The sequence below is a fragment of the Camelus bactrianus genome, chromosome 3 (genome assembly GCF_048773025.1).
Source record: "Camelus bactrianus isolate YW-2024 breed Bactrian camel chromosome 3, ASM4877302v1, whole genome shotgun sequence".
Classification (NCBI taxonomy): domain Eukaryota; kingdom Metazoa; phylum Chordata; class Mammalia; order Artiodactyla; family Camelidae; genus Camelus; species Camelus bactrianus.
Genome location: NC_133541.1, coordinates 101,911,302 through 101,934,527, shown reverse-complemented (window position 1 = coordinate 101,934,527; position 23,226 = coordinate 101,911,302). Strand labels below are relative to the sequence as shown.

Below are 23,226 nucleotides of genomic sequence, written 5' to 3'. Positions count from 1 at the left end.
TAAAGTATAGCTCAAGCCACCCCCAGAAGAGGAGCCACATGCACTGTCCCCACCTCACCACAGCACACACACTGGGGGAAGCTGCTTTCCAGAGTGGCCAGAGTCTCAGCATCCTGATGTTACAATCTGGGCAGTGAACTTAGACTGGGGCAGAAGTGGAGGGGCGTCCACTTATGTTAAGGGAAGTGAATTCAGAAGGGGAGAGCCTCAGAAGAAAACAGTAGAGTGACAAACGGAGAGCCACAGCACACTTCAGATTAACCAGGAAGAAACCACACTTCTCCCAGAACCATGACCATACAGCAGAAGCAGGAGAAATCTCTGGACAGCATAGGAAGGTCCACACTAAGTGCAAGATTTCACGATGCCAGAAAGTTGGATGGAATCATGCACAACGTGAAAGGATGATTCCAATAGGGTTCAGGAAAATGGCAGCAGAACAAAGGGAATCTACCCATAGTAAATTTAACTGCAAAATTTATAAATGTCTCTGTGTTCAAGTTGAATTAAAAAGAAGACAAAAGAAAGCTAAGAAAATACCCGTTGGCATAAAGCACGGAAACCAAAGCATTCTAAAAAAAATTTCAGAAAGCACTTGTTCTGTTATAAATAAAATTCAGAAAAATATGGATGCTGTGAAACATGGCATCAAAGGTTAAAAGGAAACAGATTGAAATGATAAGTGCAATAGCTGAAAGGTAGAAGTGAAAAGAGCTAAGTTAGTAAAAGAAACACTGAAAGTTCAATTATGAAATTAAAATTTCCGTTACAAACAACCAAAAAAAAAAAAAAGCCCCGAAGAAATGTGAACATATGACATGGCTATGGGGTATAAGTTTGAGAATATTTGCTATATGCAAGGAATCAGGAGAAAAACAAACATTAAAAAGATGAAAACTGAAGATAATTTATTTTTTAATGACTGAGAATTGCAGAGTAACAACCAGAAAAAGAGTATGTTTTCCTTTAGAAAAAATATGTGTGAAAACTCCTTCACTGGACACTAGCTAATATGTATAAAAGAATGACTATATGGTGGACATGAATGACTATATGGACGACATAAGTGAATAAACCTTTTATATTTGGGGAAAAATGGTATTTACAGTAGTGGAAAAGGGGGAATTTTCTCCTTCTATGGTTATTGGTTAATCAGAGAAGGACTCGAGGAAAAGGAGAGTTAGTTTCCACTTTGCCTGAACATATTCCAGATGGATTTGGAGGAAAACAAAAAGGTTTTGCAGTCCTAGAATAGGGAAGGTCTTTTAAGGCATAGTCCATCTAGGAAAAAGACTGACTTCATAAAAGATTGGACTTCATAAAAATGTAGAATGTTTATAAGGGAAAACAAAAACAAAAGTACCATAAAGTTCAAAGTAAGTGATAATCTGGAAGAAAATATTGGTAACATAGCTTCTGTGTCTAAAAAGGTGTTACAATCAAAAGACGAATTCTCCTATAGAAAAACTGGCTTAAGAGCACAAATACATTAACAGAAGAATAAAAATCAGCAAGAAACATAGGGAAAATGTCCAATCTCACTCTGAAGCGAGACTATATAAGTATGTTTTAAAAAATACTTATAATTTATATGCAAGAAAGTAGTAAGAGTCTGGCAAGGATGTGTAGGGTATAGGACACTCGCCTCAGACTTCGCTGACAGCAAATTTGGGAATATCAATTAAAGGCCTTGAAAACATGTACATATTTTGACCCAGCAATTCAACATCTTAAAATAAGCCCTAAGGAAATAATATGCATATAAAAGTTAAAAATAACAAGAGTTAACATTTATTGACTAACATGTGGAGGCTCCAGACTCAGCAAACCACATGCATCTCTTCATTTAATCCTCCCAATATTATAAAGGCCGGGGCTATTATTACACATAATGAGACAGAAGACTAGATGGGTTTAAATAATTTGTATAAAGTCAAACGGACAAGCAGTGGAACTAAAACTCGTTTAACTCCAAAATGCACACTCTTAACCTCTGCTCTCTCTCCCGTATGGGCATGCTCACCTGAGTGCTTTCTAGAATGATGCAAAATTGAAATCAGTCTACAGATCTGAGAACAGGGGGCTGATTAAAAAATTACAATACATGGCCAAAAAAATCATACTCTAGACGAATCCAAGTAACAGTAAGTAGACACACTACTGTTACGTGAAAAGACTGCTAAAAAGCAGGATATGCATGCACACTGTGATTCCCATTTGTAAGCATTTTATTTTCTATTATAGAATATTGTATTTAAAAGATGATAGTGGTATGATTAAAGGGTCGATAAAGATTATCTCTGGTCTGCACAGCTTTTGTTTTCTTCTTTCTACTTTTTCTATTTCTCTAAATTTGTTACCATAACCACTCATAACTTTTAATCAGAATAAGTGACTTTAAATTGATAAAGGAAAAGAGACAGACATGTACTGAACATGCCTAAAGCTATCCATATTTTTTAAATGTTGAGCTAAAATTTAGAAAGATTTCTCGCCATTTAATGCTCAAGGGAAGGAACAAACCACACAATACACCCATGGAAGACACTCTATTTCTAGGAATCTACAAGCCTTCCTCCTCTTCACTGTTCCAAGATTATGCACCTCTGTTGTTAGGAGGAAGGGATGAAGGGTGGCACTTGGTATGACGCTAGTCACACATGCCGTGAGAAATTCCCGCAAGCTTTCCTAAGGAAAAGAAGATGTTATTAAAGAAGATGTTAAAAAGAAGATGTTCTTGAAGTCTGGCTCTTCTATTCCTCTCCTACCTAAAGTCCCTAATGTATCAAGAGTACACAAAGTAAACTCAAAGTAATCAAAGGAAGTCTCTGGTTTTACTACTTTTTAACCCACAACTTTTTTTTTTTTTGCCAAAAAGACCAATACTGATCTTTATTCTGCTTTATTTAAAATGTGATGTCTTCCGCTTTTTCTCACTAATGATGACAAAGTAAAAGTATATTTTTATTCCTTTTGAAAAAAATATGTAGAAACTATATTCCAATAATAATAATAATATTATAACATCACAACATTTTAAGTAGCCTCGGTTAGGCATCCATTCTAAGCACTTCACTTACATTAACTCATTTAATTCTCACAACCCTATGACGTAAGCTCTATTATCAATACCATTTTACAGATGAGGAAAATGAGGCACAGAGAGGTCAATGAACTTGTCCAAGCTGCCACACAGCTAATGAGCAAAAGAACCTGAACCGAGGCAACCTTGTTCCAAGGCCCGTATCTTTAACCACTACGACACACTGACTACCCTCTCCATATTATTAATACATTATTATGGGAGAGAATATTAACCTACACTTTCAATAATAAAAATGCACTATTCCACTTTTGAGAAACACTGACAAGTGATGCAAATTTTGTACAGCACCTGGCAACATAACAGGGCAGCCAATGAATACAGAACAAAGGAACAGGGAGTCAGCAGTTCACACTCAGCCCAGCCACGTCAGGGAGAGGTTCTGGAGTAGAGGAGCCATATTTATTTTACACTCTCGGCTAACCCAGTCTAGCACCAATACCAGAACTGACAAAGATGAGAGCATGTTCACAAAAGGGAAGGGAGACAGGGCTCTGCCTTCAGGTCTGGAATTTCTCTGGCCTAATAGGTGGTTCTTCAATTCCAAGATCCAAACTGTTTAACTTAAGTGATAGCGAGAATCTCAGACACCAACCAGTCTCTACTTTGGATTAGACCTTGAACTGTGGTCACCTCTCAGCTCTGGGTGAACCTCAGTTTGGAATCCAGGCTATCTGTAATGTCCTCCTGGCAGAGACAGCTGCCCTTGTGACTTTCAGCTGCTGGTTATTAGTTTCTCATGACATTTCTCAGATGTTCATGATTATTTTGTCTGTCCCCAGGAAAACCGAGGGAGAGAACAGGACAAACATCTTGTTCAGAGGGCACTGAGAGAAGTGATAAAAACAGGAGCTTTTCATACCCCTCTTTGCTTAGCACAAACGGGCTAAGACGGTTCTTTTCTAAATTAGCAAACCCGTCTAAAATGTCATATTTCTTTTCACTAGTGTCACCTTACATAATCATCTGCCATCTCTGAAATCTCTCTGCCCCTTCAACTCCTCCATATCTAGCTGGTTACAAAGTCCTGTGGATTCTCTCTCCCCAGTCATTTTGAGCCTGTCCTTTTTTCCCAACCTCAGAGCAGCGGTCTGGTTCAGGCCGTGGTTGGGTACGCTCTGCCTAGTCTGCTGCAACTGTCTTCTTCCTCCATGTGTTTCCAAGATCAGATACATGCTCCGCATTGCTGTCAGCATGACCCTCCTAAAACTAGCATCTGATCAAGTTACATCTGTGTTGGACATACTTTTTTTTTTTTAATCACCCAGCAGCCATTATTTCATTCTATTAATAATCCTCCTCAGTCCACAGGGTTCTATGGATTAACCTCCTCCCCGCCCGGCCCTTCTGCCACCCTCCCAGAGGTGGCCTGAGATCACCAGAGACAGGCACAGGTTCCAGGCCCTCTGGAGCCATCGACTGTAGGTCACGTGATCAGCCTGAGGTCGTGAAATGAATCACGTGAATGGCTCCATGTGGACCCATCGAAGTCCACCCTGGGACCTTCAGTCAAAATTGTCAAGAGAGACACTCTCCTCCCAGAAAGGCAACCTCCAAGGATCACTGAGGCTGAACCATCTGGGCCATTCCCACAGAGAATACAGCTGATAGCAAGACAAGCAGAGCTCACGGATGATGAGAAGCCAGAAGAAAGGAGTGGGAGAGGCTCCGACACACTGGGGATGCCAGTGGAGCCACCAGGCCCTGCCATGTTTCTGCCATCTTGGACTTACTAGTTATGTGAGCGAAGAAATGCCTATTCTGAATTGTCTTCTTGACACTTTGGTGTGAAAAGAGTACTAACACATACAACTCTGCTACTTAAAAAATTTAATAGCATCTTACTTCCTAAAGAGGAAAAAGCCCCCAAACTCCTTAGCACAATATTTATGTCCTTCATCCAAAGGGGCCATCGCAGTTTTTCTACTTTAACTCCCCTACCCCAGCCTCAAGTCCTTTCAAATATTAAGATGATGATGATGATAATAATAATAATTAATAATAATAATAATAAAATAGAATCAATACTCTCCTCAAAATATTTCCTGAATCTGAATTATTCTTCCATTCTCTCCTTCACTACTCTATCTTCCAGATCTAGCTCCCATTAGGTACCAGTATCATATTTTACATTACAGCTTCCACATACATGCATAACTTCCCCCCGCCTGGACCCTTTGCAAACAGGAAATGACTCCTTCTAAAACTTCATATCTAGCACCTGATGATCTGTTTCAGAGAGTAGACGCTCCACAGATGTTTGCAGCTCTGATTAGAAATGAAAGATGGAGGACTGATACCTGTTAGATTCTTCATTTTTTCTTACATTAGAACTTTTCAAAAATTAACCATATCACTGTACAACCCAGCAACTGTACTTTTGGGCACTTATACCACAAAAACAAGTTAATCTTTATACAAAAACCTGTACATGGTGTTTATAGCAGCTTTATTCATCCCCAGGCTGGAAACAACCCATTTGTCCTTCATCGGGTGAATGGCTAAACAAACTGTGGTACATCTATACCATGGAGTACTACTCAGCAATAAAAAAGAACTGCTGATACAAATGACAACTTGAATAAATCTCAAAGGAATTATGCTGAGCAAAAGAGTCAATCCCAAAGGTTATACATTGTATGATTCTATTTATATAATAACCTTGAAATTACAAAACTCACAGGAATGGAGAACAGATTAGTGGTTGCCAGGGATTAAAGACGGGGGTGAGGCATGAGGGGAGGCAGATGGGGGTAGCCATAAAAGGGCATTAGAAGGCATCCTTGTGGTGATGGACCTGTTCTGCATCTTGACTATACCAATATCCTGGTTGTGATACTATAATCTAGCAAGATGGTACTCATGGAACAAAGTGGGTAAAGGTCCTCAGGATCACTCTACATTATTCCTTATAACTGCATGTGAATCTACAATTACCTCAAAATAAAAAGTTAAGTTGAAAAAAAAAAAACTATATCCCAAATCCAAACCAAAAAACAGATTCTCCGTATAAGAGTTCCTCACCAATAATCATAGTTGCAAACAAAAGATCTCACTGCGGCTACAACACATTTAGAGTTTTGCTTACAAACATGAATGGCTCACTCCGAAAGAGTTTTTCTGATCAACATGAAGAGGAGATTTCTTTACGTATAAAAATTATTTTCAGAAACTGGGATGGCAAAAGAAATGACAAATACTAACAGGAAGAGTCCCTGCCCAAAGCACGGAGTGGGGACCCCGAGCAACAGGCTATCCCTAACAGTGCACGGCTGGGCTGTCATGGGGTGAGTAACAGCCACGGATCTGGGAAATCTGATCTGTTTGCCATTTAGATCCATGTGACTCACTGAGGCTGGCTGCATTCACATCTAAAAATACAGGAAATCCGCAGCCTAGGCAAATTTGGCTCATTGGCTCATGGGTTTTTGATTCAAATGCTGCACATTTAAAGATAGTGGTTTTATATTTATATCAGCCAGCTGCAAAGGAGGTTCTGCTGCTCAAGTGACAGAGACTAGGTGGAAATCTAGAAGCAAAGAGGTTCAAAAGACTTACCTGCTTCTATACATTTTATCTGGGAGTCACAGACTGATACCTCCTCAGTCACTGGGAACATGAGATCTGAGGTCCTCTGCAGGCTAGAGGGATGCCCTTCCTTGGGTAATGGGTGTGCCCTGTGAAAAGCCTGTCTCCACAGAGGACAGAGGGAGTCATGCACTACTGAAGACAGACCAGGGTGTGGTGGTCACACGAGCAACGGGGTGCCACTGGGACTGGCAGTGGCTGAGTCCATGCAGAGAGAGGGTGTGGTGCCTTGGACCTGCCATTTTTTTGTTTCGTCCAGTCCCACTCAGTATCTCTTCCAGTATTGCCTGCGGCCATGACCGCTGGTGCATGGGGCAGCCGATTTCTGGGAATTACCTCTTGGACACCCCGTTCCTTCCCAAGAGGCTCCCCCTTCAATGCCTGGGAGGCGCCTGGCAGGGCGGCTGCCGCACTCACCCATCAGGACGCTCAGCAGCTTCTGCACCCTGGAATTGACCCCCACGATGCGGTACAGCCCTTGCTCATTGATCCCTGAGAAGAGAACAGTGATGATTTAATTAGAGGCACATCAGAACACAGGTCGAGCCAACCCAGCCACCCGCACTTTTTTCATTTTCTCAGTCCTTCTAAAAGCTGCTCTAATTAAAGTCCCCTGTCACTCAGCTCGGCTCTTAGCGAAGGAGTGGGATTTGGTACAGCTGTCTAGGATTTCACGGATGTGCTGCACACTTCAGCCCTCGTGTTAGTTCATCATCAGAGGGGAAAGAAACCTCCCTCTTCTCTTGCCAAGGCAGCATCTGATGAGTTTTGAAAGATGCCAAATATATACTTTTAAATATGTCCCATTTAACCAGTTTTTTAAATTTAAAAAGCTGAAAATGAAATAATAAAAAATTTCATACTGCAAAGAATAAACACTCTACAATCTATTTTCACATATAGAATGCAAATTCTGAGGTATTGGGGCATTTTAAATTTTGGACAATATTGTCAGCCAAGACTGAGAAATTAGAAAATCCATTCATTTGTGGTGTAAATACTCTTTTTTTTTTTTAAATTGAAGTATAGTCGATTTACAATATTGTGTTAATTTCCGGTGTACAGCATAGTGATTCAGTTATACATACATATATTTCTTTTCATACTCTTTTTCCATTATAGGCTATTACAAGGTATTGAATAGAGCTCCCTATGCCATATGGTAGGACTTTGCTGTGTATCTATTTTATATATAGTAGTTACTATCTGCAAGTCCCAAACTCCCAATTTATCCCTCCCCACTTCCTCTCCCCCCGGTAACCATAAGCTTCTTTTCTATGTCTGTGAGTCTGTTTCTATAAATATTCTTTACATAGAAAAAAAAAGGACCATCTTTATTCAACCCGAGGAAATGTGCACCTAGACTAGAAGGGGTTTACCTTCAAACACGCAAAGAATCAAAACTAACCCACCCCAGCACTTTGTTCATTTAAGTGCAAGGATGAGATCATCACCGTACCAGCTACAAAAGGGGACCGTTCAGACCAAGTGATATGACATGACTTTTTTCTCCGACGGGTCCCAGTCCCGTCATACCTGACACTTCTCAGCTAACTGGTCTCCTGGTGCTCTTACTCCTCTGATGTCCATTCTCCAACCAGTAGCCAAAATGAACTTCTCAGAATGTAAATCAGCTTGAACCATCTCTTCTCTTAAAACCTTCCAATGACTCCCACTGCATTTGGATCACACTCAAAGCTTACCGAGGCTGGCCTACAAGGCCCCCCCGTGGCTGAGCGCAGGCCCACCCCTGACGGCTTTATCAACCACCTTCACGCTGCTCCAGCGACACTGGCCTCCAGCGTACAAAGCTCATGCCCCCAAACCACAGCTTCTGCACAGGATTCCCTCCGCCTGGAATACTCTCCTCCCAGCTCTTTTCATCACTCAGCTCTCAGCTTACAAGCAGCTTCTTCAAGCTAATGCATCCCACGACCAATGCTACTGGCCAGTGCTTTACCTGGCTTTCCTTTCTTTACAGCCTTTTAATAACATCTGAAATCATCTTTCTTATTTGCTTTCTTGTTTGCCTCTTCCGCTACAACTACAATGTAAACTCAAGTACAGTGAGTCTGACTTCTTCACCACTGTATTCCCAGTACCTAGATCAGTGTATGATGCAGGCAAACATTCATCAAAGACACTACTTTGGGGCCAACATTTCCTGGAAGAAATCTGGGAAAGGGATGATTCTGCAGTGTCTTCAACAAGACCTATACAGGAGTGGAGCTAACAAACGAAAGGAAGTAGTCTGGAATGACAGGTGTTTACAGCTAAAATGGACTGTAAAAGCAGGTCCATCACCCCGCATGGTTCCCAGGCCAGGAGGCCCTGGTTGTCCTGCTTCCCCCAGCCTGGGCTGGGCCCCACGTTACTGAGTAGCAAGCAGAACCATTATTATTCAGTCATGCAGTGGCTTGAAGGGCTTACCCCTTCTGAAATGTCTCTACTTCTTTCGTCCTTGTGCTTTCCTGGAATCTAAGACACTCTCAGCTCCTGCTGGATGATTAATGAACCTCAGAGAGTACGGGAGGCCTGGGCACCTCTGGTCGCCACAAACACATGCGCATGTACGTGTACCGCAATAGGGCGCAATGCCCTTCCAGTAGGGAGGCTAGAAAGGCATATAACGCACACTGCCCTTGTTTCCTCTTTGTGCTAAAAGAAAACTTTTCTAGATGCTGAAATCCACCATTTTCATCCTTATCTTACAGGGGGAGGGGATGAGGAGGCAGAAGCTAAGAGACCAAACCATCTGGCGACTGTCTTCTTCCTCTGCTACTTATTGTGTGTATCTCCTGGTTTTACATCAGGAAAGGTCACCCTCCTGAGTGTCTGGAAGGGTTTCAAATGATTAGGTATCCCTCCTGGCTTGGGCGGCTGAAAACTGAGAGACAAAGAGGTTGGGCCTCCTCTGGCAAGTACGCAACCTTCATGGCGCAGGGGAGGGACTTTTGTTCTGAACTCACTTTGGGCTCCGTTTTTATGCCTTTCCTTTTGTTAACCCCGTACCTCTTATTTCTCATTCTTTTCTTTTAAAACAGCAAGTAAATCTAAATGCCTGCTGAAAAATTACCTTAGTAATACATACTTTAAAAAATACAGAAACTAAGGGGAGGGTGTAGCTCAGTGGTAGAGTGCATGCCTAGCACTCATGGGGGCTTGGGATCAATCCTCAGTTCCTCCATTAAAATAAATAAACCTAATTACGCCCCCCCCAAAAAAAAACCCCCCAAAATACAGAAACTGCAGTTATGGAAAATAGATAAATCCAAGGAAGACAGTGCAAACAGCAGAGACAGCCACTGACAACACAATGGTATCTGAGCAGGTACGAGCTGTCCTCTCCCCACTCCCAGAACGGGCTTATAGTGGGCAGGCTGTTTCAGAACTTGCGTTTTTTGCTTAATATTTAATAATGAAAATCTTGGATCTCAATCAATGCTTTTCCACTGCATTTTGAGTGATTCCTAGTTTTTTTTTTACTGCATGGACGTGGCACACTGTTGATTTAACCAATTTTTGAGACATTTGGCCGGTTTCTGATTTTTTGTTATTTTACCATAACACCATTGTATAAGTATCTTTATGCCTCAAGCTGGTCCATGTCTTTAATTCCTCAAGATCAATTCTCAGAAATCTCACCTACTTCTACTTTATATTCTCTGGCTATATTTTACATGTCTTTGCACACTCCCTTAACTCTTCATTGAAAGAAGGTATAGCAGAAATAAGCAAACATTTTAAAAAGTGTTAGCACACATTAAAATAATGACCTTGGAAAGAATACTTTTTGACTAGATACATAGGAGTAGAGGCTTATAAGGTCAGTTTTTTTGCCTCCCCCTCTACTCAGTGCTTCATAACCCTTATAAAGATGCTTTTATTTCTCAACTGGTAAGAGTTGCAGCTCCTTCTTTAAAAGACAGAACATCCTCACACAAATAAAAATGACTGGTGGGATGAGAGGCTGCAGAATAAATAAGATGCAAATCTTTGACACTGGTTCAAATCAAATCCAGTGGAGAGACAGTGATCGGTTTTTCTCACTGGTGTAACAGACCAGTGCACTCGAACCTCAAAATTGCTGGAACTGAGGAAATCTCCTTTCTGGTCACCTTTGAGGAGAGGACGGAGACCATCAGGATGAACCAGCTTCCCTGACCTCAAAGCCCTGCTCCTGTGGACCCAGGAAAGGTCAATGTGTGACAGGCAGGGCCTCACCCCTTCTCCCTTTTTGGATAGTCCCCAGGGCAGGGCTCTTAACTCGGGGTCCACAGACCCTCCAAGAGGTCCATTAGAGAATTCACGGTGTCTATCAACTTGGATAGAAAACAATCACATCTTTATTTTCACTAACCTAAAACGGAAATGAAGCATTTTCTTCCACTATGATATAAGCAAAAAGTCATCACATTAACAGTACCTGCAACTTGGTCAGAAATCGCAGATCTTTTTCTAATGTGTTACAATTGTTACAGAAATCTTAAACTAAGCTATATCTGAATTATGTTAGTTATCAGACCCACTTAAAGTGTTTCACTTTGCTATACTTTGTAACTTTAAACGGAAACAAAGAAACACATGTATTATTATACCATAACCATGGTTTTTGGTATTTTAACTGAACTTCAGTTACCTGGCTTCCTTATCATCCCACACATTTGATATTTATACATTTAAAACATTCTTCTGATCTGCCAAAGAGGTGGAAGACACCAAACTGGTTGAGAGCCCCTGCGCTTCAGAGCAACATGACTCGTGGAAACACAATGGCACTTGGGAAGTTAATGAGTCACTTAAAACTGGGAAACAGCAGGTAGCAGGCCCTACGCCTCACCAGATGTGTGACCTTCGCTGAGAACAATGCCATCAGTTCAAGGACTTTACCTCTGGTTTCCACAGCATGGATGCATTTCCTGATTATGCTGAAGCCAATGCTGTCCAACTGTGCAGCTGAAAGAGGAAGAAAAGGGCGGTCAGATTGCTGGCCCTGCACATCAACCCGGGAACAAGGCTTGATCAACCCAGAATGACTCAGTCCCACGGAGCCACCATGTATCTTTTCCAATTTTCCCACTAAAGGTAGAGAGGTGACTCTGAATAAAAACAAAAAATGGCATTCATTGGGAGCTTACCATAGGCCAGGTACAGTTCTAAGTGCTTTGCATATTTTATCTCACCTAATGCTCAAAGTAACTCTCTGCAAGGCTTTCTTCTATTTACAGCAGAAGAAACTGCAGCACAGAGTGACAAGCACTTTACCGAAGGAACAACTAAGCAACCTTTAAAGTGTTTTGTTATTAGCGGGAGCTGCAGGATCAGCTGCGTTTGCTGGTCTGCTTCAAAGAGCAGAAGTCAAGTGCTCCACAAATGTCAGGTGAACGCTTTACAGAGATCATCGCATTCAGTCCCAGCAAGTCCTCTAGGCTGGTACCATCATGGGCCCCAAATAACAGATGAAGGAACTGAAATTTGGCAAAGCTAAACACCTGGACCAAAGCTGCAGAGCTAATATGTGGGACACTCACTCCAGAGCCTGCACAACCTAACTGCCTTTAAAGGGACCCTGAGTTAAAGAGAGAAGTAAAATCCTGCTCAGGTGACTAGAAAAATGGAAAAAAGGGCAAGTGACCAGAAGGAAAATTACAACAGCCAGGGACAACGAAGCTACCTAAGGAAACAGCACTAAGGCAGTGGAGCCGTCCTCCATGCAGTAAATCAGCAGGCAGCGACAGAGTCCTCCATCTGCGCTAAACCCCTCAATGTCACTCAGAAAATACGTGATCAATAGCAGCAACTTTGTCCGCGGCACAGAACCAGCTGTCAACCCGGCAACAAGGCTGGAAACCCACCAAAATTACCACCACACTCTGGTTACCCAATAATAAGATGCGTGTGGCAATCTGTCAGAATGAGTTCATCTTTGACTGCCTTCGGACATCGGGACAAAACACATTCTACAGGCAAATGTTCCAAGTGGAGACGGGAATGGTAGAAAGTAGGAAGGTGAGTATTTCTAAACGATCTGTCATCACCCTAGGGCAAGAAATAAACTTGCAAAATATGAGAACTAAGTAAAACTTGAACTCATCTTGGATCAAATCCAAATGAAATCTTTCTCCAGTCTTTAATGTATATGGGTAAACTTAGATATAACAAAGAAAAATTCCTTTAAAAAAAAAACCACTGAAAGTTCCCCAAATCAAACAAAAAAGGAATGGTAATTCCCCCAAACTTCTCTTCTCAAAGGGAAACAAATCTTGTTCTTACACGTGTGCTGATCACCTGCTGGTACTTATTAACATAACATCCTTGGCCTCTAGGATAGTAAGGAATGTATCAGGAAAGGAGGAAAGCAATGTTCTTCCTGGAGACCACCTGCCACACGAACCACTGCTCTTATGCTCTTAAAGCTATGAGGAGCCTGCTAACCCAATTCCTTGCTTTTTCTAGTATGAACCTAGTCCTAGTGTTCACTCTGCAAGTTTTGTTATATCAAGCTTTCTGATGCAGACGGAGATCATTCTTTCAAATGAAACTCAATTAACTCATGCTAAAAACTTTTTCCAATTTTACAACAAACTCTAATACAGAGTCCAAAGTATCTGTTGGAATCTAGGGAAGATTTTTTTCAAAATAACATCTCTAATGAGATATAATTCACATACTGTAAGCTTCACCCCTTTAAAGCTGAGAATTCATTCATTTCTAGTATATTTGCATTTATGAACCAATCACTACTCTCTACAGAACACATCATTACCCTCCACCAAAAACCTCACACACATTAGCAGTCACTCCCTGTTTCCCCCCTCCCCTCAGCTCCTAGAAACCATGAATCTTTTAGTCTCTATACATTTGCCTATTCTGGTTATTTCATATAATATGTGGTCATTTGTATCTGGTATGTTTCCCAGATCCGTCTAAGATTGCAGTATTGATACTTTCACTCCTTTTCACAACTAAATAATATTCCATTGCCTGGCTATACCACATTTCATTCATCTATTCAGCAGTGGCTGTTTCTGCTTTTTCGCTATTGTGAATGATGCTACTAGGAACATCTGTGTACAAGTCTTTGTGTGGACATATACACCTACGAGTGGAAGCACTCGGTTATACGGTAACACTATGCTTAACTTTTTGAGGAACTGCCAAACTGCTTTCTAAAGTGCTGAACAATTTCACATTCCCACCAGCAATATATGAAGGTTCCAATTTCTCCACATCCTTGCCAAAGCTTGCTTTTGTCTTTTTTATTATAGCCATTCAAGTGGGTGTGAAATGGTATCTCACTGTGGTTTTGACTTGCATTTGACTTGCATTTCCCTAATGACTAATGATGTTGGGCACCTTTTATGTATAGGGGAAAATTTTCATTCCTTTATACAGTAGTCAGAGCAGCACCCACTGGTAAGTATTTGTCAGAGAGGAAATTACTTTCTATACTTAAGGAGGTTTCCAGAATGTCCATAACTGTGATTCAATAGTCAGTTGAAGCCTTTTGGTTCTTCTTTTGAGAAGTGCTTAAAAGGATCCTTGCATTGGGATGACACTCAGAGATGTTTGGGAGAAAAAGAACCACAACTGTGGACAGTGCTCTGGGGAGCTGATTGATTCCAAATTTGGAAACTTTAAGAAGAGGTCTGTGGACATGGCCTTGTTCTAGGCATCTACGGACTTCTATTGTGGACAAAGACTATTTTGCTTCCTTACCCCACGAACAATGATAAAAGTTTTGAAAAAGTGGAAATAATTTGGCAGCTGACAACGATGACTCCAGTGGCCAGAAGATACACACTTATAAAGCCACCAGCCCAATTAGTAGAAGAAAAACAGACAGAGCTAGCTATAACCCTGCAGAGACGAATCAGTCCCTGAACTTTTCCTGCGGAACTGTGGAAAACTGGGTCCTTTTCTAGGTAAGTAACAGCTAACAGAAAAGAATACAATGGGACCTCCCAAGGAAATCCAGAAAAAACCAAAAGCCCGCTAACCTACATTAACTACAATTACTTCTTTTAGAACATGGCAAAGCAACCCCCTCCTCCCAAATGTCTAAGTCAATATTCCTTCTTTGGTTTCCCCAACATCAGAAGTTCCCCAATTCGTTTTACACCAGTAAGCCCCTTTTCTTGAAATAAATCGTACACAGATGTTACACATAAAGGCCTGACACGTTACACATGTAATGCAGTGTAACCATCAGTATATATTAGTTGCCTAAGTCAAACACATATAATAAATTCACGTATTGCAAAGTCAAATGTTAACAGCTCAAAGTAAACTCTCTGTAAGCCTCTAATGCTTCAAGTTGTATACTGACGATAATGAGATTTTTAAACAAAACTGTGTTAAGAAATGAAATTCAAATCAAACAACAGTTCCCAACAAGGAACTCATAAAATACAGTTTAACGACCATCATTCTAAATCTCTGACCTGTTATTGCATTGTCAGTTATCACACTGCCCCTTACCCCGGCATTTTTGTGGATCTCTCTGGTGCGCACGCACACACACGCTTACGCACGTGTACACACACAGGCTTGACTTCTACTCTCATCAACTTGAGTTGCCAGCTGACGTAATGATTAGGTTACTAATGATGAACAACTGCTTTATTATTTAACGCATACCAAGTACCACTGATGTGACGGGGACTGCAGTGCATCCATAACCAGATGATCAGTCCTGAGCTCTCCCCAGCAGGTACATAATCTAAGTTAAATAAGATCTACTCTGAAAATCCAGTTCCCACTAAAAGGCTTAGAACACCATCACCACGGTGCAGAATTTGCTAATGATGGCAAGAGTCTGAGAGGCCCGCCAGATGGAAGCGGCTGTCCTTAATCCCCTCAAGCAGGTGATTCAGCTCTTTTACTGAGCCCGGGCTCAGAAAAGGTCAGGGATTTATTTGCAATTGCTGTATCCTTATAATCTCCAGAAATAATCTCTCATTAAATATCTACTAGGCTTGCATTATTCCCTTAATTTGACTTGCGATGAGTTGTGGCGGGGCCAGTGGCTCCTAGGCCCGACCTCCGCCGTCTTGCCACTGAGGCTTGGGCCGGCTGACCCTCCGCCCGTAGCCTCAAGTTCAGCTCTGCCCAGGTGTACGCGCAGGGCCGGCCAAACAGCTGTGGTAGAGCGACACTCACAGAGCTCACCCCCAACACCCGGGCTGACCTGCCAAGTTAGAAAAGTGTCTTGACTTTCACGCCCACTTTTGAAGCCTTGTTTGTCTCCTTTTAGAAAAAAGAAAGGGCCTGGGTCCCCCAAACCTATTTTCTCAAAGTTCTATGGAGAACAGGAGAACAGGAGAACAGAGGAGACATCGGTTGCCTCTCAGTCCAGTGGGAGAGTCTCAGGGCCAAAGTGGGAGGAGGCTGCCTGGCAGCCCGCTGGGTTTGTGCCATCGTGCCCCGGGAGTGGACTCTGAGAGGAGGGAGGCAGCTGAAATCCAGGAACTGACTGGTTTTCTGGAATGGGCTTCAAAGCACAACATACTATGAGGCTCAGTCAGACTGAGGACAAGGCGGAGGCCGGTGGGCCAGGTGGGCAGACACAGGTTTTAGCATAACCATCACTGCCCTGCTCTGCAGCTTCAGGGCCCTCAGGCTACCTCTCCTAAGACACTTTCCTGGGCTCCTTCTGCCTTTAAAAAAAAAAAAAAGAGGTATGTAGGTGATGGTAGAGCGTGACAACCACAATAAAACCATGAGCCTAAGCCTTAGCACCCCACTTCTGGCTTACCCCCACATCCAGATTTTCACCTCAATTTTATCCAAGTCTCTCTACCTTGACCACACCCGTCCTGATCCTGGACCTCTCCTGTGTTACCAGGACTGCTGCAAGGCCCTCCTAACACCTGCTCTGGCTCCCTCCAGTCTGCCCGCCACACTGCAGCTTCCACGACCTTGGCAAAATCAGACCACGTCACCTCCCTGTTTAAAACCACTTAATGACGCCCCACCGCTCTTGGGAGGATCACCCAAACCCTTAAGGTGGGCCACACAGCCCTGCATGGTCTGGCCCCAGGCTCATCTCATAACCACTCCCCTAGGTCTCAGCATCCCAACCTCACTGGCTCTCTTCCAGAGCATCTAACTGACCACGCCTTCTCCTCAGCCTCTGCATAAGCTGTGCATCTCACCTGGGAGACCCTTGGCCCAAGCAACTCCGGATCCTCAAGTCCCCCTTCTCAAATATCAGCTCCTCAAAAAAGCCTCCCTGACCTCTCCACCTGGGCTAACGCCCCCGGGACGCGCTTGGGTATAAAGCCATCAAGCGCTCCTTCTGGATATGCAGCGCAATTGCAAGTCTACATTATCTGCGTGACCCTGCAAAATGTCTGCTACCAAACTAGACATGCATTCATGAGGGCAATGGTCTATGTATAACTTCACTTGTTTTATTCACTACTGTATCTCTGCCTTTCACTGCCTGCTACGGTGCTGGAAGTGGAGTGGAAGCATGTCACTTTTCATGTAGTGTAGTTTTCCATTCTGGATGCATGGATATAGGTAAAGTGGTCACCAAACGGGAGGAGAGTTGCTGAGGGGCAGGGCTGTGTACTCAAAATGACCTTTCAAATTTCAACTGATGTAAACCCTCCGAAAGTAGATGAGTTATTTAAGCTTCTGGTCCTCAGCTTTTTCATCTTTTGTGAGGACAGACAGGTTAAATAAAGAAATGAATGGCTTACTCTGACCACTTCCTTCCTTCCCGCGTCAGTACAAAGCGGAATCACCACCAAGCCGTACAGCCCCAAGAGTGGGTCCGAGAGAAAGGAAAAACCAAAGCTGTGCAAGCCAAGACATGGGGCACAGGAGACCAAACCAAGTGTTAGGTTTCCTGGACACTTTCAAATCCTTTGTTTGCGCACTGAGGCATTCCAAGCTCTGTGCTCTGTGTGGCTTGAACCAGGGGCTGGCTGGCACTCTCACATCACACTAACTGGGCCATCTAAACAGTCAGACAAGCCTGAGGGTCGAGAAGACCCTAGAAAACAAAAGGACTCTCCTCTAGAATTCCGTGCTACCCAACAGACCTCACTCACCCACAGGAGCCCACTTTCTGAAAAATCACTGGCCTGACTCCAAATTCTTAGTACTCAGAAAACCCAGAAATGATGCAAGAAGAGGCCACAGCACCAAGTTTGAACAGAAGGGATCTTTCCTTACCATGGGTTGACTGATGACAGATAGTCTGAAAAAATGACACTTTGGGACACACCCCAAAGTTACCCCATACACGCACCCTGGGAATTCTAACAGACCTCAGACCTCTCCTTCTCCAAGGCAGAGGAGCCACCCTACTGAGTTCCATGGACATTAGAAGGGACTCCCACCTCCCTCAAGCTGGATTCAACAGGTTATTTTCCTAGTCTGAAAAATTCTCTCCAGGAAACTTATTCAACTTCCCTTTGACCAAAAAAATGTCTCAAATTTTTTATGGGAGACATGGAATTTGCTGGAAGTGCTAGGTGTGTGCATGAAAACGAGAGAATGAGAGGTAATGAAGTTACTGCCGCGTTTCCAGCCTGGCCAGACACAAGAGGCTGTCTGGGGTTGCTGCAAGCGGGACACCATTTTATGGACACTTCCCGGGGCATGTTCTCATCACAGAAATTTACTCAATTTCCCTGTGTGATTTGCTCTTTAAAGCCTGACCTGCCTCGCTCATTCTGAGTTTAATCAATTTCAGCACCATTAAAAGCCATGAAGCAAAACACCCACATTGAATTGAACACAAAATCCCATCTGGAGAAGAGCTTTCCAGTTGGCTCACATGCTCCAAGGGGTGCACACTCTTTCTCCTCATTTTGTGAAGCCCAGAGTTGCTCCCTGGCTGTGGTCCCTGCGAAACCGTCCTCATAAAGCTTCCAGGAGGACCCATGAAAGGTGTGAATTCTCCACTTTGGGAACTACCCACAGCCAGTTTTTAATCCCAGATCAGCTCCCCAACCCCATGCCCCAACCCACTCCACTGCCAACTGCCCTACCGTTTGCTCCCAGCTGATAGGTGTTCAAGGAATATGATGATCACCTTTAATGTTACATAAAGTCACACAGACAGAAGTGGTATGGACTGGAAAGATAATAATGAGCTTTACAGCCAGACAGGCTTGGCTGAGAACACTGTCTCTAGCTGGATATGATCTTACGTTAGGTGCTTCCTCTTCCTCATCTGTGTAGTGGGGCTAATCTAAGCTTTTCAAGGGTCAAAGGAAATGTGGAGCAAATGAAACTTATTCAATATTCAATAAATGGTCACTACCAGGATTACAATATTAGGATGGTGGGACTACATCCTAAGATTTGAATCAAATTTTCCAGTTGATGAAATACTCTTCATACCCAAGTTTGTGTTAACTTTGCAATAATCCCATGGGGTGGATATTGTTACTATTCTTACTAATAACTTCTTGCTGTGTTTCCACACTGATGACTATAGTGAAGTATAATACATTACCGTTTAGAGAATAAATTAATAAATTAGAGCTTATTTGATTTTCCCAATTAAGCTTTTATAATGAGAAAAGCCAGGCTCACGATGTTAAGTGGTATCAACAATGATGACAACAGCAGCTAACACTTACTGAGCAGATGGTGTTGTTCTGGGCTAAGCACTTAAATACATCTTATCATCACCACCATCTTCATCATCATCATCATCCCCATCATCATCACCACCACCATCACCACCACCATCATCATCATCACCACCACCATCATCACCATCATCATCATCACCACCATCATCATCACCACCATCATCATCACCACCACCATCACCACCACCATCATCATCACCACCACCACCATCATCACCATCATCATCATCACCACCATCATCATCACCACCATCATCATCATCCCCATCATCATCACCACCACCATCACCACCACCATCATCATCACCACCACCATCATCACCATCATCATCATCACCACCACCATCATCACCACCACCACCATCATCATCACTGTCCCTATGTTGCAGGGAGGAAACCTTGGTTCAAACAAGGTTAAGGATTTTGTGCAGGACTATCGTGTGAGTGAGCAGTGGAAGCAGGATTCTGACTCGGGCTGACTCCAGACCTCATCTTCTTCTATTCCCTGCTCTTCTGCTGAAGTTCACATGACTAGTCAGAAAAGGATCAGGACTGGGGTCCCATTTTATGGTACATGCCCTTTCTACTCCAGGAGCAGTTCCCAAATCTTGTGGACCACAGATGCAGGGGCATGCTTGTTGGAATGTAGATTCTGGGTGCCCTCCAGAGGTTGTCTCAGGAGGTGTAAGAATCACACGTGGAATAACACTGGATTATACACCAAGTAATTACAACTATTACCACTGAAGACAAATAGAAATGATTACTGACTGTCAATTAGTGGCCGGTATCTATTCCACATTCCCGATCTGATGGTAATGATTCAGTAGTGTTATGTATTTCAATATGTAATGTTGGTTCGTGTCACTGGGGGACAGAAAATGATTCCAAGTAGTTCACAAATAAATATTTGTAGTAGTTGTACACTTATTTTAGTCAGTATTAGAAATTTACTGGTTTATCACATATAGCATGATGTGTATTTTAAAATAAATTTAGTTTAAAAAGAATGAAGTGATTTTTTAAAAAAATAGTAAGTAAATACTAATACAGGTGTTATATGTGTATGTATAATAATCATGAATCATTTGGGAGCTGCTGTCCTAACTGGTCCTAGACTTCAACCTGGCTGAGAGGACAGGAGGGGAGGGTACCACATTCTACCGGCAGGAAGTCCTATTTCAGTACAGTCATCTCTGATCCCTTGCTCTCTCTCACACCCCATACCCAATCCATTAGCAAGTCCCATCAGCAATAACTTAAAAACACGTCTAGAATCCAACTACCTCTCACCATCTCCCTTGCTAATATCTTGGTCCAAGCCACTGTCACCTTTTGCCTGGGCTGTTCCAATAGCCTCTTGACTATTTCTACTTTTGCCCCCTACAGTTTATTCTCCACTGCAGCTGGAGTCATCTTTTAAAGATACACACTGGCTCAGGTCACCCCCCTGATCACAACCCTCCAGGGGACTTCTCCTGACACTGGGAACACAAGCCGACCTCCTGATCATGGTCTCATGTGGTCGAGCCCACCTGACCACTCTCCCTCGGGCCTCTGCCCATCCAGTCACAAGGGTCCCTCCTGAGACACCTTGATCACAGCTAGTTCATGCCTCGCCCCCCACCTCAGGGGCCTCTGCACGTGCTGGTTCCCCTGCCAGCTCACTCCCTCCATTTGCTCACATTTCTCCCCAGATGTCGCCTCTTCAGAGAAGCCTTCTCTGCCCCACAGCTAAAACAGCCACCCCTCCCCTTGTTCCTCTCTGTCCCTTTGCTCTTATTTCTCCATAGTCCTTCTCTCCTGGAAGCTTCCCTTTGCTGACTGGCTTGCTGCTCGCTGTCTGCTCCTCTCAACAGCACAACTCCACGAGAGCAGGGACTTGACCTGCCCTGTTCATTGCACTCACTTCAATACCTATTTCCTGAATGAAGCAACAAATGCAACCCACATTTTCACCAGCAGAGACACCACCAGAAACCAACAGGTAAAGAAGTCCCCACACGCTGGGAACCTCCACTGGGAAGAAGCTGGCTGAACACTGGTCCTCCTAGGGTTCCAGGACTCTGCAATGGGAAGCACAGGGCACACAGGACTGACAGGGGTCTCATTCACCCCCTTCCCACACTCTAAGCATGAACACTACCCAACAGAATTTTCTTCACGAGCCAACCATATACACAGGAACCTAGCTTCTTCTTCATGGCTTCTGGGGACACACCTAGAGGAAAATAAGCTGAAAGGGACATACAGAAATTAAAACAGGGAGCAAGAAAAGAGATGAAGCCCCCACCTGGCCTGGAATAAACCTGCCAGCTCTCAGCCTGAGTCAAGGGAGGCTTGAAGAGAGCTATAAAGTGTCCCGATTCTCAGCTAGACTCACGCAGCCCAAGTGGCAGTGTCTGGGCTCTTTGCACAGTTCAGGCTGAGGACTGCAGAGCAGCTTGGGAGGAAGGAGTGTTTCCTTGTGAGTTTTTACATCTGCAATTGCCCAGTCCACCCTCAAATCCCAAATCAGGGCAGCAGTGAAGGAGCAAGGCTTCACACACGCCTCGGTAATGCCAGCCACCTTAATCAGGACCATTTGTCTCCTACCCGGGAATCTGGACATCCCGAGAATGAACTGCCGTCCAGTGGCCTCAATTCCTTCCTGCCTTGAGGCCTGGGTGGCTGTGCACTGATTTCTCAACCAAAAGAGATCACTGCCAGCTTTCCGAAAATGGAAGCGTTTCAAGCAGAGAACCAATTGCCTCTGTCCATCGAGATCTCTTCCCTGCCTTTATCCACATGTCCTCCCACCTTGATCTGCCCTAGGAATGGTTTAGGTAACTTATGGTCACGACCAACTCTGAGAGGGTAAAGGGCAGGGAAAGAGATGACATTCAGAATCCGAGGCCTAAGATTTGGCCCTGGAGGCACCATTAAGCTGGGCGACGTGGGCACAGATCACCTCTCTGACCCTTTTCCTCATCTGTAAGATCAGGTGCAGTGCAAATTAAATAAATCAACACCCGTGAAGGCACTCTGAGGAACTCAAAAGGAAACTTGTAGAGCGTCATGTTTTTCTATAAAGAGCCTCTGGTTGTGGATATGATGGTGTTACTGACAATAACAGCAGAGGGCAACATTTAATGACTGCTTAAGAGTTCCAGGCCCCACTGACTTAAGAATTTCCTTTCTAATCCCATTTGACCCTCTCAACAAACTAATGATGGGGGCAGAAAAACTATCCTCATTTTACAGGTAAATAAACTGAGGCCTGGGGAAATTAATTTCCCAAGGTCACACACCCAGGAAGCCCGCAGGCTGGGATTGCAGTGCATGTGGGTAATAATACTCTAGAGCCAGCGTTCCCAGTCACTACTCAACACTCCCCCAACTGCGGCCAACAGCACTTGATAGCCTCGGCTAAATCTTACATGCCGAATGTGAGCCGCACACTCTGAGCACTGATTAGGGTGCAGAGGAATGATCTTGAGGAACCAGTTTGCACTTAGAATGAAGCCTCAGTTTTCTCATCTGTAAATGGGGTCAACACTACCATCAATCTCAAATGGTTCTTATAAGGATCAAATGACACAATGTATGTCAAACACTGGGCACATTGCCCGTTACATGGTATGTGCTAATGATAATTAATAATATCATTAATGATAATGCTCATCATTAATCGAGAGCATGCACTTGGTGGCAGTGGGGAAATTTTTTTCCTCTCTGTCTCAACAACCCCTCGCACTGAGCTTTAGGAGTTAAAGATGTCACCGTGAACCTGCTCACTGTTACTTGGCTGAAGCCCAAAGTTGAGATGCCAAAGGGCAGCTTGCACCTGCCAGGCCAAGGCCTGCTGTCTGTCCAGAGCCCACACTGCTGACGGGAAGGGGGATGTCAGGCCACAGCAAAGTCACACACTGGCTG

At 43.5% G+C, this 23,226-nt stretch overlaps 1 protein-coding gene across 5 annotated transcripts in view; it reads right to left on the bottom strand.

The window, feature by feature from the left end:
• The window catches only part of ARHGAP26 (Rho GTPase activating protein 26), a 416,457-nt gene that overhangs the window by 164,559 nt on the left and 228,672 nt on the right, over window positions 1-23,226 (bottom strand). For all 5 annotated transcript variants that reach the window (XM_074360866.1, XM_074360863.1, XM_074360867.1 and 2 more), the window contains 2 exons: window positions 11,582-11,647; window positions 7,109-7,183 (listed from right to left, as the gene is read on the bottom strand). In XM_074360866.1, the coding sequence (XP_074216967.1) occupies window positions 7,109-7,183; window positions 11,582-11,647 (141 nt within the window). The remainder of the gene's footprint in view (window positions 1-7,108; window positions 7,184-11,581; window positions 11,648-23,226) is intronic.